General features: G+C 39.2%; 1 protein-coding gene across 1 annotated transcript; it reads right to left on the reverse strand.

The window, feature by feature from the left end:
• Nucleotides 1-6,391: 6,391 nt before the first annotated feature.
• On the reverse strand, nt 6,392-14,852 carry LOC140229760 (uncharacterized). Its single transcript, XM_072309995.1, has 3 exons — nt 14,842-14,852; nt 7,300-9,044; nt 6,392-7,188 (listed from the first exon to the last, which is right to left on the reverse strand). Exons 1-3 carry the CDS (start codon nt 14,850-14,852, stop codon nt 6,392-6,394), a joined length of 2,553 nt encoding a protein of 850 aa, XP_072166096.1.
• Between the last annotated feature and the right edge of the window lie 1,048 nt (nt 14,853-15,900).

A 15,900-nucleotide genomic window follows, 5' to 3' on the forward strand; every position in this document is an offset into this window, starting at 1 on the left:
CACAGACAAGGTCTGATAAGCACACCTCTTCTTCAAAGTAAAATACAAGAATGGTAAACCATATACACAGGTACAAATAGTATCTGTCACACACAAAATTTGGCCTTCAAATGAGAAAATGCCCCTCATTTTCAACATCTGATTAAATCATTCACATAGTCCTTCTTACATGTGGTAGCTTCTATCTGTGATCTTTATCTTGATCAAATCATGTTGTAAACTAAAGAGGCCAGAAAGTGAACTTGTAGAAAAAGGATATCAATGTTGACTGCCACAGACAAGGTCTGATAAGCACACCTCTTCTTCAAAGTAAAATACAAGAATGGTAAACCATATACACAGCGCACAATTAGTATCTGTCACACACAAAATTTGGCCTTCAAATAAGAAAATGCCCCTCAATTTCAACATCTGATTAAATCATTCACATAGTCCTTCTTACATGTGGTAGCTTCTATCTGTGATCTTTATCTTGATCAAATCATGTTGTAAACTAAAGAGGCCAGAAAGCAAACTTGTGGATAAAGGATATCAATGTTGACTGCCACAAACAAGGTCTGATAAGCACACCTCTTCTTCAAAGTAAAATACAAGAATGGTAAACCATATACACAGGTACATTTAGTATCTGTCACACACAAAATTTGGCCTTCAAATGAGAAATTGCCCCTCATTTTCAACATCCGATTAAATCATTCACATAGTCCTTCTTACATGTGGTAGCTTCTATCTGTGATCTTTATCTCGATCAAATCATGTTGTAAACTAAAGAGGCCAGAAAGTAAACTTGTGGAAAAAGGATATCAATGTTGACTGCCACAGACAAGGTCTGATAAGCACACCTCTTTTTCAAAGTAAAATACAAGAATGGTAAATCATATACACAGCGTACAATTAATATCTGTCACAAACACAAAATTTGGCCTTCAAATGAGAAAATGCCCCTCATTTTCAACATCTGATTAAATCATTCACATAGTCCTTCTTACATGTGGTAGCTTCTATCTGTGATCTTTATCTTGATCAAATCATGTTGTAAACTAAAGAGGCCAGAAAGTGAACTTGTGGAAAAAGGATATCAATGTTGACTGCCAGAGACAAGGTCTGATAAGCACACCTCTTCTTCAAAGCAAAATACAAGAATGGTAAACCTTATACACAGGTACAAATAGTATCTGTCACACACAAAATTTGGCCTTCAAATGAGAAAATGCCCCTCATTTTCAACATCTGATTAAATCATTCACATAGTCCTTCTTACATGCGGTAGCTTCTATCTGTGATCTGTATCTTGATCAAATCATGTTGTAAACTAAAGAGGCCAGAAAGTGAACTTGTAGAAAAAGGATATCAATGTTGACTGCCACAGACAAGGTCTGATAAGCACACCTCTTCTTCAAAGTAAAATACAAGAATGGTAAACCATATACACAGGTACATTTAGTATCTGTCACACACAAAATTTGGCCTTCAAATGAGAAATTGCCCCTCATTTTCAACATCCGATTAAATCATTCACATAGTCCTTCTTACATGTGGTAGCTTCTATCTGTGATCTTTATCTCGATCAAATCATGTTGTAAACTAAAGAGGCCAGAAAGTAAACTTGTGGAAAAAGGATATCAATGTTGACTGCCACAGACAAGGTCTGATAAGCACACCTCTTTTTCAAAGTAAAATACAAGAATGGTAAATCATATACACAGCGTACAATTAGTATCTGTCACACACACAATTTGGCCTTCAAATGAGAAAATGCCCCTCATTTTCAACATCTGATTAAATCATTCACATAGTCCTTCTTACATGTGGTAGCTTCTATCTGTGATCTTTATCTTGATCAAATCATGTTGTAAACTAAAGAGGCCAGAAAGTGAACTTGTGGAAAAAGGATATCAATGTTGACTGCCAGAGACAAGGTCTGATAAGCACACCTCTTCTTCAAAGCAAAATACAAGAATGGTAAACCATATACACAGGTACAAATAGTATCTGTCACACACAAAATTTGGCCTTCAAATGAGAAAATGCCCCTCATTTTCAACATCTGATTAAATCATTCACATAGTCCTTCTTACATGCGGTAGCTTCTATCTGTGATCTGTATCTTGATCAAATCATGTTGTAAACTAAAGAGGCCAGAAAGTGAACTTGTAGAAAAAGGATATCAATGTTGACTGCCACAGACAAGGTCTGATAAGCACACCTCTTCTTCAAAGTAAAATACAAGAATGGTAAACCATATACACAGCGCACAATTAGTATCTGTCACACACAAAATTTGGCCTTCAAATAAGAAAATGCCCCTCAATTTCAACATCTGATTAAATCATTCACATAGTCCTTCTTACATGTGGTAGCTTCTATCTGTGATCTTTATCTTGATCAAATCATGTTGTAAACTAAAGAGGCCAGAAAGCAAACTTGTGGATAAAGGACATCAATGTTGACTGCCACAGACAAGGTCTGATAAGCACACCTCTTCTTCAAAGTAAAATACAAGAATGGTAAATCATATACACAGCGTACAATTAGTATCTGTCACACACACAATTTGGCCTTCAAATGAGAAAATGTCCCTCATTTTCAACATCTGATTAAATCATTCACATAGTCCTTCTTACATGTGGTAGCTTCTATCTGTGATCTTTATCTTGATCAAATCATGTTGTAAACTAAAGAGGCCAGAAAGTGAACTTGTGGAAAAAGGATATCAATGTTGACTGCCACAGACAAGGTCTGATAAGCACACCTCTTCTTCAAAGTAAAATACAAGAATGGTAAACCATATACACAGCGTACAATTAGTATCTGTCACACACAAAATTTGGCCTTCAAATGAGAATATCAATGTTGACTGCCACAGACAAGGTCTGATAAGCACACCTCTTCTTCAAAGTAAAATACAAGAATGGTAAACCATAGTATCTGTCACATATAAAAGCTGTCCTTCAAATGAGAAAAGTTTAATGCCCCTCATTTTCAACATCTGAGTAAATCATTCACACAGTCCTTCTTACATGTGGTAGCTTCTATCTGTGATCTTTATCTCGATCAAATCATGTTGTAAACTAAGGAGGCCAGAAAGTAAACTTGTAGTTATATTATAGCACACAAAAATCTTTCGACACCAATTCCTACCAAGGGATTGTACATTCATGTATTTTTGAGGGCTGGCTATGTACATGTAAGTGTATGAACAAAATGTTGGTGGTATTTGCAAAATTTCCCTCAAGAACAAAAATTTAAGCAAACCTCTCACTTCAGTTTTATTTCTTTTTTCTTTAACTATCAAACACCAATGTCCTTTAGCATACAATCTTGGTCAGATGAGCAGTAGTCTGATTCAATATTTGTATTTAAAGGCAGCCGGTCGTCGCAGGCGATTCGCAGCTCAGTAGAAAAGCACGACAAGCTGCTCCTCCCGTTATTGTACCCCCGTACGTACCGAATGCCGAACACGACGCTACGCAGCGCACCAGCGAAAACCTGATGGGGCACGAGCGCCGTGCGAGCTGTCCACTGCAATTTCAACATGGACGCCCGAATACCTACCGAATGGGGCCGAATGGGTGCATGCACAAAACCGCACAACAGCCATGCGCATGAAAATCTCTCCCGGTCCGCGACACAAGAAGTAGTGAGAGCTGTCGGGTGTACGTACGTACGTATCTGGCTCCAGTCAAGTCTCTGTTTATATGCACTATGGTGCCAATTTCAGCAATCTAGGCAATAATATTTAAAAATGTCTGAAAATATTATATAACAATATCATAAATTATTCATATATTACGTTGTTTAATATTTGGTATTTATAAATATGCTTTGATGAAGAAATATTAAAACTCTAAGCTTCATGTATAGCAAGTTGCAATGCATATGTATGGCCATATGGCAGGTTAAAAAAAAAATGATCTCATCGTGCAATGTTGTCTGCTGCGTCAGCTGCATGTGTTATACGTACAGCTTACAGTACGTTGGGCCGGATCGTAACATAACAAAGTTGGTAGAAAGTCGTCGGTACCGGTATGTCAGTATCAATATTGTGTGTGGTATGCGAGTACTGTTTGCAATAAAAAGTGCTGTACTGTTTCGGCTTAGCCTTGGCTTTGGTTTAGTAATGAAACCTCACAATGGAGATCAAACAGCCGTCCAACTCGAGGCAACGTATCTACTTGTTTGACGCTATCGACGAGTGGAGAACGCAGAGAGACGTGTTCTTAGCTGGAGGACAAGTAAGAGACCAGAGGGGGAGGCTTCAGCGTCAGCGTGCCGATGAAAATTTTGCTTTCCACTTGCTGGAGTTGCATGAACAGTTTTGCAAGAATTTTTATTTAGAATGTGCAAATTCGTGTTACGACATGCACGGTGGAATTGTGTTGCCACGGCTTACGCCAATCAAGCAACCCCAGCTGGCCAAGTCAACAACTTCAAGGAATCCAGATCCAGATGATGTGTAAGTAGAAGTCTACACATGAATCAGTGATTGAAGTGGAATGACTTTTTCTAATCTAGTATCAGTAACTTTAGGGCATTTGCGTTTGATCGACAAGTACTGTAGGCTTATTTTTCTATGTATAATTCCGCGTTCTCATTTATGTCAAATTATGATAATGCCGTAATTGAAATGACATTTGCTGGGTCAGTTTAATGTCATTAGTCCCATTAAATGAGAAGTTTTTCATATCAATCATGTTATGCAAATTCCCCAAGAATATGATTTAGGATTTGCAAATAAATTTAAAAAAAAATGAATAGATCTATCGCAAGCTCCATCATACATGTAGTCTAACCCAATAGATCTGGTAGAACTCTAACGTTAAAATAGGGGAACTAAAGGTTCAAAGATGATAGATCTAACAATAATAGATTCTAGTTTAGGCCCTACTTCGACTTGAAGGTATGTCGGTTGGTGCACGGCCCCCTTCTATCACGGCCTCAGTTACACTGTGCAGTGCAACTGTGGCCGTTGGCCCTGCACGGGCACAGTCGCTTCCCCGTCCTGAATTTACACACGCCAGGGCAAGTATGGTTGGACCTACTACTAATCGACCGCCTGATGTTTATCTGCTTGATAAGAATATTTAACACTGAAATTCACGTAAAAAAAAAACTTGACCTACGTGATTGAGAAAATCCAGCTCTATCAAATGCCGTTGTTCCGTTTTCGATTCGAAGTTTCAGTGCAAAAATATCGCCGACGAACTTGCGTGGCCTCGTTTCAGCTCCCCGCGGTAAATCGCGTTAATAGGATCGACCGCTGTTTTTGCATTGACAATGCACGCAAACCGAGTTGTATTGAACACCGTGTTGTACGAAGCTTTTTAGAAGCCTTTTAGAAACTTCCATAGACATTACATTGTGCTGTCATTACGATTCGGTGAAAATATTCATTCGAAATTTTGTCCTTGATTAAAACCATTAATGAACAATGAATTATCGCGTTTTCCCACACCATCCTCATCTACAGTCAAAGCCAATCCATTTTATGTGCTTTGCGCGCAGAGAAGTGCGTACTAAGTGTTCAGTGCGCGAATTATACGCGGTCGGTTTCAATAAGGGTGGTCGATATGTAGTAGGGCTACACAAGACACAGGGTCTCCGACCCAATCGTCCGCGTTCAGAATGGACAACTCGTCGGTAATATCCGCTACCCATGACGATGTGTCATCGTCCATGATGGCCACCCTACCTATATTATAATCTGATCTGACGATTACAGTGTAGTTAACGACTGACGACGATCGACGGTGCGATGAAGAGAAGGCGTACACTGTAGTCGTACAAGTATAGGCAGCTAGCTACTATAGCTCATGCGAACATTGCATCACACAGTGCAGTACATACAGTATACCATACATTCAATTCACATTACACAAAACGTACTCCCCGCGCTCAGATCAATCAAGCGAGCAAACGAGATAATATAGCGCGATACATTGCTTTAGGGATGTCTTGCGCACACACACATTTCGCTTCGTAGCAACTTCGGAAGCGAGTTTACGTGCTGCCGCCCGCGGCTGAAATATGTCCATGTATCCTCGCGACTGGGTGTCTTTAACCCGTTGAGGACGAGTCCCGAGTATACTCGGGCAAGCGTCTATGGGAAATGCCTGTTGTAGCAAAATCAAACCGTCCTCAACGGGTTAAGATTGTCCTGCAAAGCCTTTTTTGTATTTATTCATCAGATTTACAAACAAATGTCTAAACAGAGGGGGTGACAAAACACAACACTTTTTCTCTATTTTCCCTCTTCTGTTTTATACATTGACTCTTTCACTTGTGCACAAAAAGGGAACAAAAAAGAATACTGTCATAATCTCCATTTCAACATTTACATCTGCTTGCCAGAGTATCTCCCTAATGTAATTTCTTCAAAGCCACATGTATGTTAATGGAAGCTTAGGCCAAAGTTGCGTAGTTTGGTGAGATGCTCTTCACAGAGCTGTTCTTTCACTTCATCATACAGTAAGATGTCCTTTATTTCAGTGATGGGATATCTCCTGCGAACACAATCCATCTTCATATGATAGTATGTAGGCACCAGGGACTGACTTCTTTTCATTTCTCCAGTGTTCTTATCCACCCACTCTCTGAAATCTAGTTTCCTTAGGATAAGGTCCCTTGGGGGAAGATTCATCTGCTCACTGAATTTCTGCATACATCCGTAGCATCTGCTGATAAGTCCAACTTTCCTCGCCACCGTAAAGGGTTGGTGAGTTTGTGGCATTCTTACTACATTCTTGACCTCGCAAGCAGTAGTATTATTTGCTCCCCTCCTTTTTGTTGCTTGTTTCTTTCCACTACCCCGACACTGCTGCTGTAAGGCCTTGTTTACGAGACTTACTGTGGAGGCACGTTTCTTGGCATTGATTGTTACAAGAAAATCAGCTAGTACACCTCTATGCTCGGCTACTGCCAAGCAATGTTCACAAAAGAGTCTCTCATGAAAGCTGAATGACTTGCACTTCTCCTCGCAGACAAATTTTGCCATCTCTCCCTTTTGTGTCACAGTGAAGTTTGATATTTCACTGAAACACACTGTTATTTGGGGGTTGTTGGGAGCATGCACAATGTTTCCAGGTGACTGGAGAATTAGTCCAGCTTTATGCCAAACATCTTGTAGCTGTTCTGAAGTGAAGCCACATACTGAGCTCTCATCAGGTCCTATTGACAACTCTGCATGCACTTCAGGTATCAAATGAGCCTGTTGGAGGACTTCCTTGTGTTCTTCTTTTGACATGTTTCTCCATTGTACCGTTGTCTTTTGGAGATGCTTGTGCTGATGATCTAGTTTGCGTTCCCCAATACCAAGGACTGCCATTTCTAGCTCCCGGTATTTAGAAACGAGGAAGTCCTGAAGACATTTTGCAAGTTCGTCCCAACCTTTCTTTCCAGAGATCCATTTGGATACCATGGCATTTATCGACTCGGCATCATTTGTTGTGAATTGCCTTGGTGGGTCTCCCAAACCTGCCTGGTTGCGCAAGGGCTTCAACATGGACGTTTTCACATCTGCAGATTTGAAGCGACGAAACCAAGTAGAAAACTCAGCTTCCCTACCGGATTCTTCTGTCTCAAGAGCATCCCATTGAGGAGCCCATGCTGCCAATTGCAGTTCGTATTCTTCCTCTGTGCTGCAATCAGCCAATCCTTCATACCTTGTACCGTCTACCTGCTCGCCATATATTGAACGTACAATCCTTCTGGCATTTCTTCTGACACCCAGTTTAGCTAGCTTAGCTTCACAGTTTCTCTTATGATGAAGCATGCAATGATGATGGCTTGAATCCTTGAAGCTCGAGGTGGCTGCTATGCCCTTCTGAAGTGCAATCTCTCCATCTGTCCCATAGAACTGTACGCTTGTGTGCTGAAGACCTTTTGACAACTCGTTCCCAAAGTATCGGTAGGTTTCAAAATCTCTTCTCCCATGAATCAAAATTGCCCCAGGCATCAAGACTGACCTGTCATTGCTCCTGTTAACAAAGTTGTCATGCCGATAAGATGCGATTGTCAAATACATTGGCCCACAATCAAAAGTAGAGTCAAACACCAGAACTTTGCCCTTCTCACAAACGTTTCTCCGCATGTCTTCAGCTTGTTTATCTGTGTACAACACACATCTTGGCATTGATCCACTCCCCTTTTCATGACAAAATTCTACACTCTTCACAAAATCTCCTTTCAAATTCATCTTTAAAAGCTCAGAAAAATCAGAGCTCTTAGCTTTCACAGAACCATGGCGATACACCTGCTTCCTATCCCTTGGTACAGAGGCAAACGAGTGCAGGTCACTTCCTCCTTCTTTCTCATAATACTCATCAACAACTTTCTGGGCTGAGGAGCAATGTGAAGACTTCAAGTTTTGAAGAAGTTCCTTCTTAGATCTGATATATGGTCGTTCAGAGTGTTTCTCATTACCATGGGGACTGATGATTAGCTCGGTTTTTTCACCTTTCCACTCGTATCTGACCATGCATATTGGGTGCATAGTGCCCTCCTCTGCATCATGCAGCTCATACAGCATTCTTTGAAAGTTAGGAGTGTCCCTGTGCTTATAGTACTTACGAACAAACGTGTATGTTCTACAGCTGCCAATGTCTTCGCTGGGTCCAACATTTCCATCGTTGTTGACTGTAATTCTACATTTGGCCCTACTGGGCTTTTGGTACTTCCCTGTCTCATCACAAGTAATATCTTCTGCAAAACGGAGCTGAGAAGTATCTATCAAGAAGCACAATTCTTGGTCGCAACCAACTGGCACAGAGTTGTTAACTTGCACTGATGGGAACAGCAGTGCCTTTGCTATGCGCTCACTGTCTTTGAAGAAGGTACTCATTTCTTTGAAGGCATGCCACTTCTGCTTGTAAAATAGAGGTCCAACATTGCTGTTGACAGTTCTTGGTTGGAGTGGTGTCTGATGATCTTCCTCGTCTGCTGAATCACTTGAGATAGCAACCTCCTCAAGTTTTGGTCGCTTGAAAGTGTTGGACCGTTCAAAAAAAGCAGTAGACCCAGCTGCAATGAAGACGTCATCTGGATATCTGAAGAAAGAAAAGTATAAAATAAATACTCTTTAATTCAAACATAATATATATACTATTACAGTAGAACTTGTTACTGGTTGTAATTGATTGAACCCACATGCTGACTACAAAAATCAGTTGTGCATATTACACGTCAAGAGTACACGCAAATACTTTTTATTAAGTAAATGTCTGGCACATTTGATTTCTGTTGTCATTGAATGCACACGCTGAAAATTGTGCAGTCATTTAATAAACTTAAATGAACTTGGCAACTTTGACTGCAAGTACGTGTATTGCATGTATGGCAGCATTATTCCATAGAAGGTATGGAGCATTGCATTTCTCCTCTGTATCACACCACTAAAGGTTGCATTTGGAGTGTGAAGGTATGTCTCATAATTGGATAAAATTTATGCTACCAAATCATTTTTTTTTGGGGGGGGGGGTGGTGTAGAGGAGGAGCCTTTCATTTTTTCATCTATTGTAAAATACACATACTATTCTGTCACATAAAATTCAGTTATGTTCATCAACTACCAACCAGTAGGTCCATTATGGGTGCAGACATTTCAGTACATTGCACGGCTTGGACATCAGAGGCTACTTATCATTCGCTGATTCTCATGAACTGTTTCAATGAGCACCACCGTGACCTTCAAAAATGGCCATTTTATACATTAAATCTAGCAATTTAGACATCACCCGCTTTGAAAACAATATCCCCCCTCAATGGCTTTTGAGCCTTCCCTTATCTATTAGACAACAAGCTGCCCCTAATTACAGATGCTAGTCTGTCGCAACGGTGCTCAATGCACCAGTTCACTTATTCTCTCATTAACATTTCAAAATGGTCCCCCCCCCCCCAACGAGCGCTGCAAACATACACGGATCCACATCATATTTTCTTAGGTTTTTAACACCTGATGTAATTAAACTAAAATAGCCATGTTTTTCTTCTTTCTTTTCAACATCAGTTTTTAGTGACAATCTCAGCAGCAGTTCTACAGACACATGTATTGTCCAATAGTTGTGACTTGTAGACAGCTCAGGCTTTTTCTATCACATCTATAGCAGCGCTGTTACATGTTATACGTCATCCCTGCCAATAATTTAAATTTAATGTGGTCACATGTGGTTGAGGTGACAAAACTGTACATATCTTATCAAACTCATCATTTGAAAATCAGCAAATACACCACATGATCATCAGGCACAGAGAGTCTCACTTCGCCAACTTACTCTTCATGAACAGTGACCCCAGATGCCCCCTCTTCTTCCTCAGAAGAGATGACTATTACCCTGAAATAGAATAAAAAGAAAGAAAATAAAATGATTCCAGTTTACTGGAGGAAAATCAAGGTAAAAAGATGAAACCTTTGGCTCATCTTTCTAAAAAGTAGAAATTTAAGGTTTCCACTTCAACAGTACATTATAACATACATGTGGTCATGTGTCATAAGTTGGCCCCCTTCTGCATTACAAGGTGATAGCAAAAGTATACACTTCCAGATAGGAAAAAAAGTAACGCACTATGATGGGGGACATGCCCAAGTACATGTATCCCCTGAACCCGTTACACATCCCCCATTCGGATACATTTTGTGACTGCAGCAGGGAGTCCCTAAAATTTGATTTTTCACATCATGTTTTACTGCAACTAAGTGCCAAGTTTCGTAATCTGGTAAAAGCTGGTTCTAGAATATTTCCACCAAAAAAAAATGTTGCCATGGTAACAAAGACTCTACCCATACCAAAAACAATAGGTGTCTTTGCATTACCATAATGCACCTTTATACTAAGTTTGAAAATGATCCGAGAAGAACTGCAGCCAGTAGAGTGCTCTCAAGAAAATCTTTACTATTTTCACAAAAGTGCTACCATGGAAGCGATGACCCCGCCCACACCAAAAACGATAGGCTTCTTTACTTTACCTTCTAATATCACTTCTTTGTGCCAAATTTCAAGACAATCAGGGTAAAAACAGCAGAAGTTACAGGTTCTGGGACATTCCAGAAAAAAAAACTAGAAATATCACTTAAAAGGTGATTAATACCCCCGCCCCGTGACGACAGTCTTACCCAAGGAATAAGCTTTCCTTGATCTTCTGCCATTTAAATGCCGTTACCATGGCAACGCAGCTTCCGACACGTCCGAAAAATATGTCTTGCACATCTTCCCACCAAGACTATTGTGTGTGCCGCATTTCATAAGCTTTTGTCAAAAACTGAGGAAGTAGTTCAATCCACAAGATCTTTCCTTGATCTTCCGCCATTAATATGCCATTACCATGGCAACGCAGCTTCCGACACGTCCAAAAAATATGTCTTGCACATCTTCCCACCAAGACCAATGTGTGTGCCACATTTCATGAGCTTCAGTCGAATACAGAAGAAGTAGTTCAATCCGCAAGATCTTTCCTTGATCTTCTGCCATTTATATGCCGTTACCATGGCAACGCAGCTTCCGACACGTCCGAAAAATATGTCTTCCACATCTTCCCACCAAGATCAAGGTGTGTGCCACATTTCATAAGGGCAATTCCACAGTTAGTAACGTTACATTTGAACAAATTTAGATATTTGTTTTTACTACACAATTACCATTTATTCATTTCAAGTCAAAATTATGTCAAAAACATATTCATCCTCCCCATGTTTATGATACAGAAAAGAATGAATACAATCCAAGAAATATTAGAATTGCTATGGCAACTTAAAGGGCTGGTTAGTAACGTTACGAAAAAAGGACATGCCAAAAAAATCAATGTCTTGTAACAAAAAGTGTGCAAAAATTCAAGTTACTTCAAACAAAGTGTTGCATTAATTTCAATTATTGCATCATGACAAATGTTCATGCAAATTTTTTTAGCAGTTCGACCGAAGATTTTTTAGCTAGACCCCCAAAAGCATGGTTGGTAACGTTACGGTTAGTAACGTTACATTTGTCCGGAGTAATTCCGCAGGTCATTTCACCCTTTTGTAATTGACAAAATGTCACATGACTTCTGGAGTATTTAAATGTATTCATCCTTTACCCTTTAGCAAAGCTTGGAGGAAAAAAATTTCAAAGGAACCCACTGTAATTTGCATTTAAGTAAATTTCAGCATCCCCAGTCCCACATGTACATTTTAGATGATGGTTTTAGATCTCGCAAAATCAATAAATACGAAAAATAAAATCTACTGAATTTGAAAGACCTTAATGATTGATGAACATCCATGGCATTAGTTGATACCTAAATCAAGGAGTAAGATAAAGAGGCACATTTCTTTTATCCATGTCATGTCCACCTAACTGCAGAATTGCCCATAAGCTTTGGTCAAAAAACTGAGGAAGTAGTTAAATCCGCAAGATCTTTCCTTGATCTTCTGCCATTGATATGCCGTTACCATGGCAACATACTTTCGGGTACTGTCAAAAAATGCGTCTTGCACATCTACAACCAAAGGCACACATCTGTACCAAGTTTCATGCAAATTGGGCAAAAACTGAGGAAGTAGTTTGCAACACAAAATTTTCCATCATTTTGGCTCATAATATGTGAGCCGTTACCATGGCAACATACTTTTTGTCACTGTCAAGAAAGGTGTCATGCTGACCTATATCCTAAGACAAACATTCAATATGAATTCCATGAGAATTGGAAGAACACTGATGAAGCAGTTTTGCCATGAAGCATTTTGCCCTATATTTTACCAATAACATGCCGTTACCATGGCAACGCACTATTTGCCACTGCGGAAATATGTGTCTTGCACATTAACATATTCAGATGAACATCTGTACCTAATTTCATAAAAATTGATCAAAAACTGTGGGAGGAGTTCGCGACGCAAGATTTGTACCCATTTTTGCCCATAATATACCGTTACCATGGCAACGTACTTTTGGGTACTGTCAAAAAATACGTCTTGCACATCTACAACCCAAGGCACACATCTGTGCCAAGTTTTATGGGAATCGGTTGAAAACTGAGGAAGTAGTTCGCGACGCAAGGTTTGCAACGGACCGACCGCCCGACCGTCCGCTGATTCCTATATACCCCTTCAAACTTCGTTTGGCGGGGGTATAAAAAAAAACATGGTTACCATGGCAACAATGACTACGCCTACATAAAAAATGATAGGCTTCTTCGTCTTACCATTATGCCCCTTCATGCCACATTTGAAGATGATCCAAGAAGAGCTGCGGTCGGTATAGAGATTTGTGTTATCTTACTGTTTTCATCAGAACTTTTTCTGATGCCCTTCTTTGGCAATAAAAAATGGTGTACTTTCGGAAAACTGATTTAGATCCTTACGGTGAATAACTGTCTAGGGTTTATGATCGTGTATTAATGAAAAAATCTCAAAACATAGGCAAAAATTCAAAAATATACAAGAGTAGGTGTATATTAAGTGTTACATTAGTTATTGGGTGACAAACAGTAAAGAAAAGTAAAATGGCTTTAATTTGATGCCTAATTTGTAGTCATTTGCCAAATTTTGACAAAAATCTCAACATTCTTCCAGAAATAGCACTAAAATGTGCATTTTCCCATTGACTTCGGGCAGGTGGCACTCCTGGTCTTCTAACTTTAGAATATTATAACTCCAGTTCTATATATCCTACTTCAGTGAAATGTTACAGGCAAATGGCATGGTAATACAGCTTCAAAATGATACAAAATTTGTTTGAATAGCTGTAATAGTTTTGAACAAAATCCAAAAAGTGCAAGAGCACCATCATATTGGGGGGGACCAGTTCATGACACATGACCACATATGTGCCAGGTTTGAAGTTCTTACTCCAACCATTCTTAAGTTATTGAAAGTACAGTGTATGGTCAGGTACATAATGACCCCTTTGCCCTTTGACCTCATGACCCCATGATTTCATCACATGATTGTCACCTTTAATACCAAGGAAACACTTGCTACTTTTGAAGCTCTATATCTCAAATGACTCTTTTTTATTGCAAGTATGGTGTATTTTCAGGTATATTACGACTATGACTTGACCTTAACCTCCTAACCCCATGATCTCATCACATCGTCTCCTCACCGCAACTGCTATGTTTGAAGCCCTTATCTCAAACAGTTAATAATATATCACAAGTACGGTGTATTTCCAAGTACATAAGGACAAGTAAAATTGATTAATAGTTTCTCGTCCTGATTTTTTGAAAATGAGGAGGGGGTTCCATGTTATTTGATGGGTCAATCTCAACACATTTTTCACAAATTTAATTTCATTTGTACATGCACTACAGAGGCTCAAAACAAGGTGTGTAATTGCATCATATTAAAGGTTTTGGTTTTTCATTGTCTATATGTCCTCATATACTTATTTACATAATTTCAGAACAGAAATATCATATAATAAAAAAAATTGAGGCGGCCATTAAAAAAAAAAAAAAAACGGAGGAGGGGACAAGAAGCCAGAAATCATTCTTATTTGGCCTATTGACTTCTGTGAACTTTGAACTCTTGAAAGTATGTAACTTGCAAGGTTGGATGTTACTTAAGTTATCTCGAGGTTACACATGTATACCTCGTCATCTCGTCATCAATATGATGCCATGCTTCACACCCATAGAAGCTCTTCAATTCTGTGTTTCTTTTGAATCAATATTTTGTTTGCTTGTCTTTGATAAATGCTAAAAATGAGAATTTTTAATACCCACTGTCATACTGTATTCATTTATGGCACTGCCAGTTAGTATCAGACTATGTGGCAGGGCTGTCAACATGGTGAAAGTGGAGAATGGAAAGCTTAACTGAAAAGTTTACAGTAAAGACTCTACCATTGCACTGACAAAAACAAAACTTACTCGGTTGCCATGGTAGTGATGGTATCACTGATATCACTGGTGTGCTCTGGTACCACTGGTATGCTCTAATGAACTCAATCTGCCTCGGTCATGCATTCCTGTTGAAGAATCTAAAAAAAATGAAATAAAAAATTAAACAATGACAAGTCTAAGAGAAAGTATTTGAATTACGACTGTGATAATTTTGCTAGCTTTTACTGGGAACTTAAGCGATGGCAGAATGTAATTGCTGTGTCTTACACACTGCCATTGGAGTGTAGAGCGGGTATATGACGTAATAAATCATCGTTTTTTGGTGAGTTTGGTTAGAGCATGAAGAGTGGTGTATAGGTCATAGCATTTGATGAAACAGAAATTGAAAACACTGCATCAGATGAGACTGTCACTGTCACTGCTGTCGATCTGATCTGGAGAATTTGATGAGGCAAACCGTGTGCATTTATGGTGTAACATAGTCATTATATATTCAGATTTGTACTGTAGGCTTTCATAAATAGTATTATGGTAGTGTGACCATATTTCACGCGTGTCCTATTTTAAGTTCGCACACAGGGCAATATATCTCAAAAACTAGAAAGAATTTCGAAAATCTGATAGCACCAATTGATAGAGGGACCTCAAATTACCTAGGGTAGGGACAAAATTTTCTTTGAAATTGGGTGAGAAATTGTGAAGATATTGACAAAAAATTGGCAAATTTGCTGTTGAAGTGTTGCCCTTGACCTTTGACCCCTGATCTTTGACCCCATGAACCCTAAATTCTCTAGATAACCACTGCCAGTCAACTATGTTCCATGAAGATTGTAGATATCTTGAACAATTTCTAAGTTACGGAGAAAAAAGTGAAGTTTTACTATTTTTACTTGACCTTTGACTGCAAACTTTCACCAGAGAATCTTAATTGGGTAATGCATGTATACACTAAGTTTTAAGAAAATATCTTCAGGCATTGCATAGATATGGTGGAAATAGTGAAATTTTACGTATTTGACCATAACCTTTTGACCTTTGACCTTCAGCATGTGCACCCAAAAGTTGATAGGCACACCTTCACCCCCT

Source organism: Diadema setosum, chromosome 6, assembly GCF_964275005.1.
Source record: "Diadema setosum chromosome 6, eeDiaSeto1, whole genome shotgun sequence".
Lineage (NCBI taxonomy): Eukaryota > Metazoa > Echinodermata > Echinoidea > Diadematoida > Diadematidae > Diadema > Diadema setosum.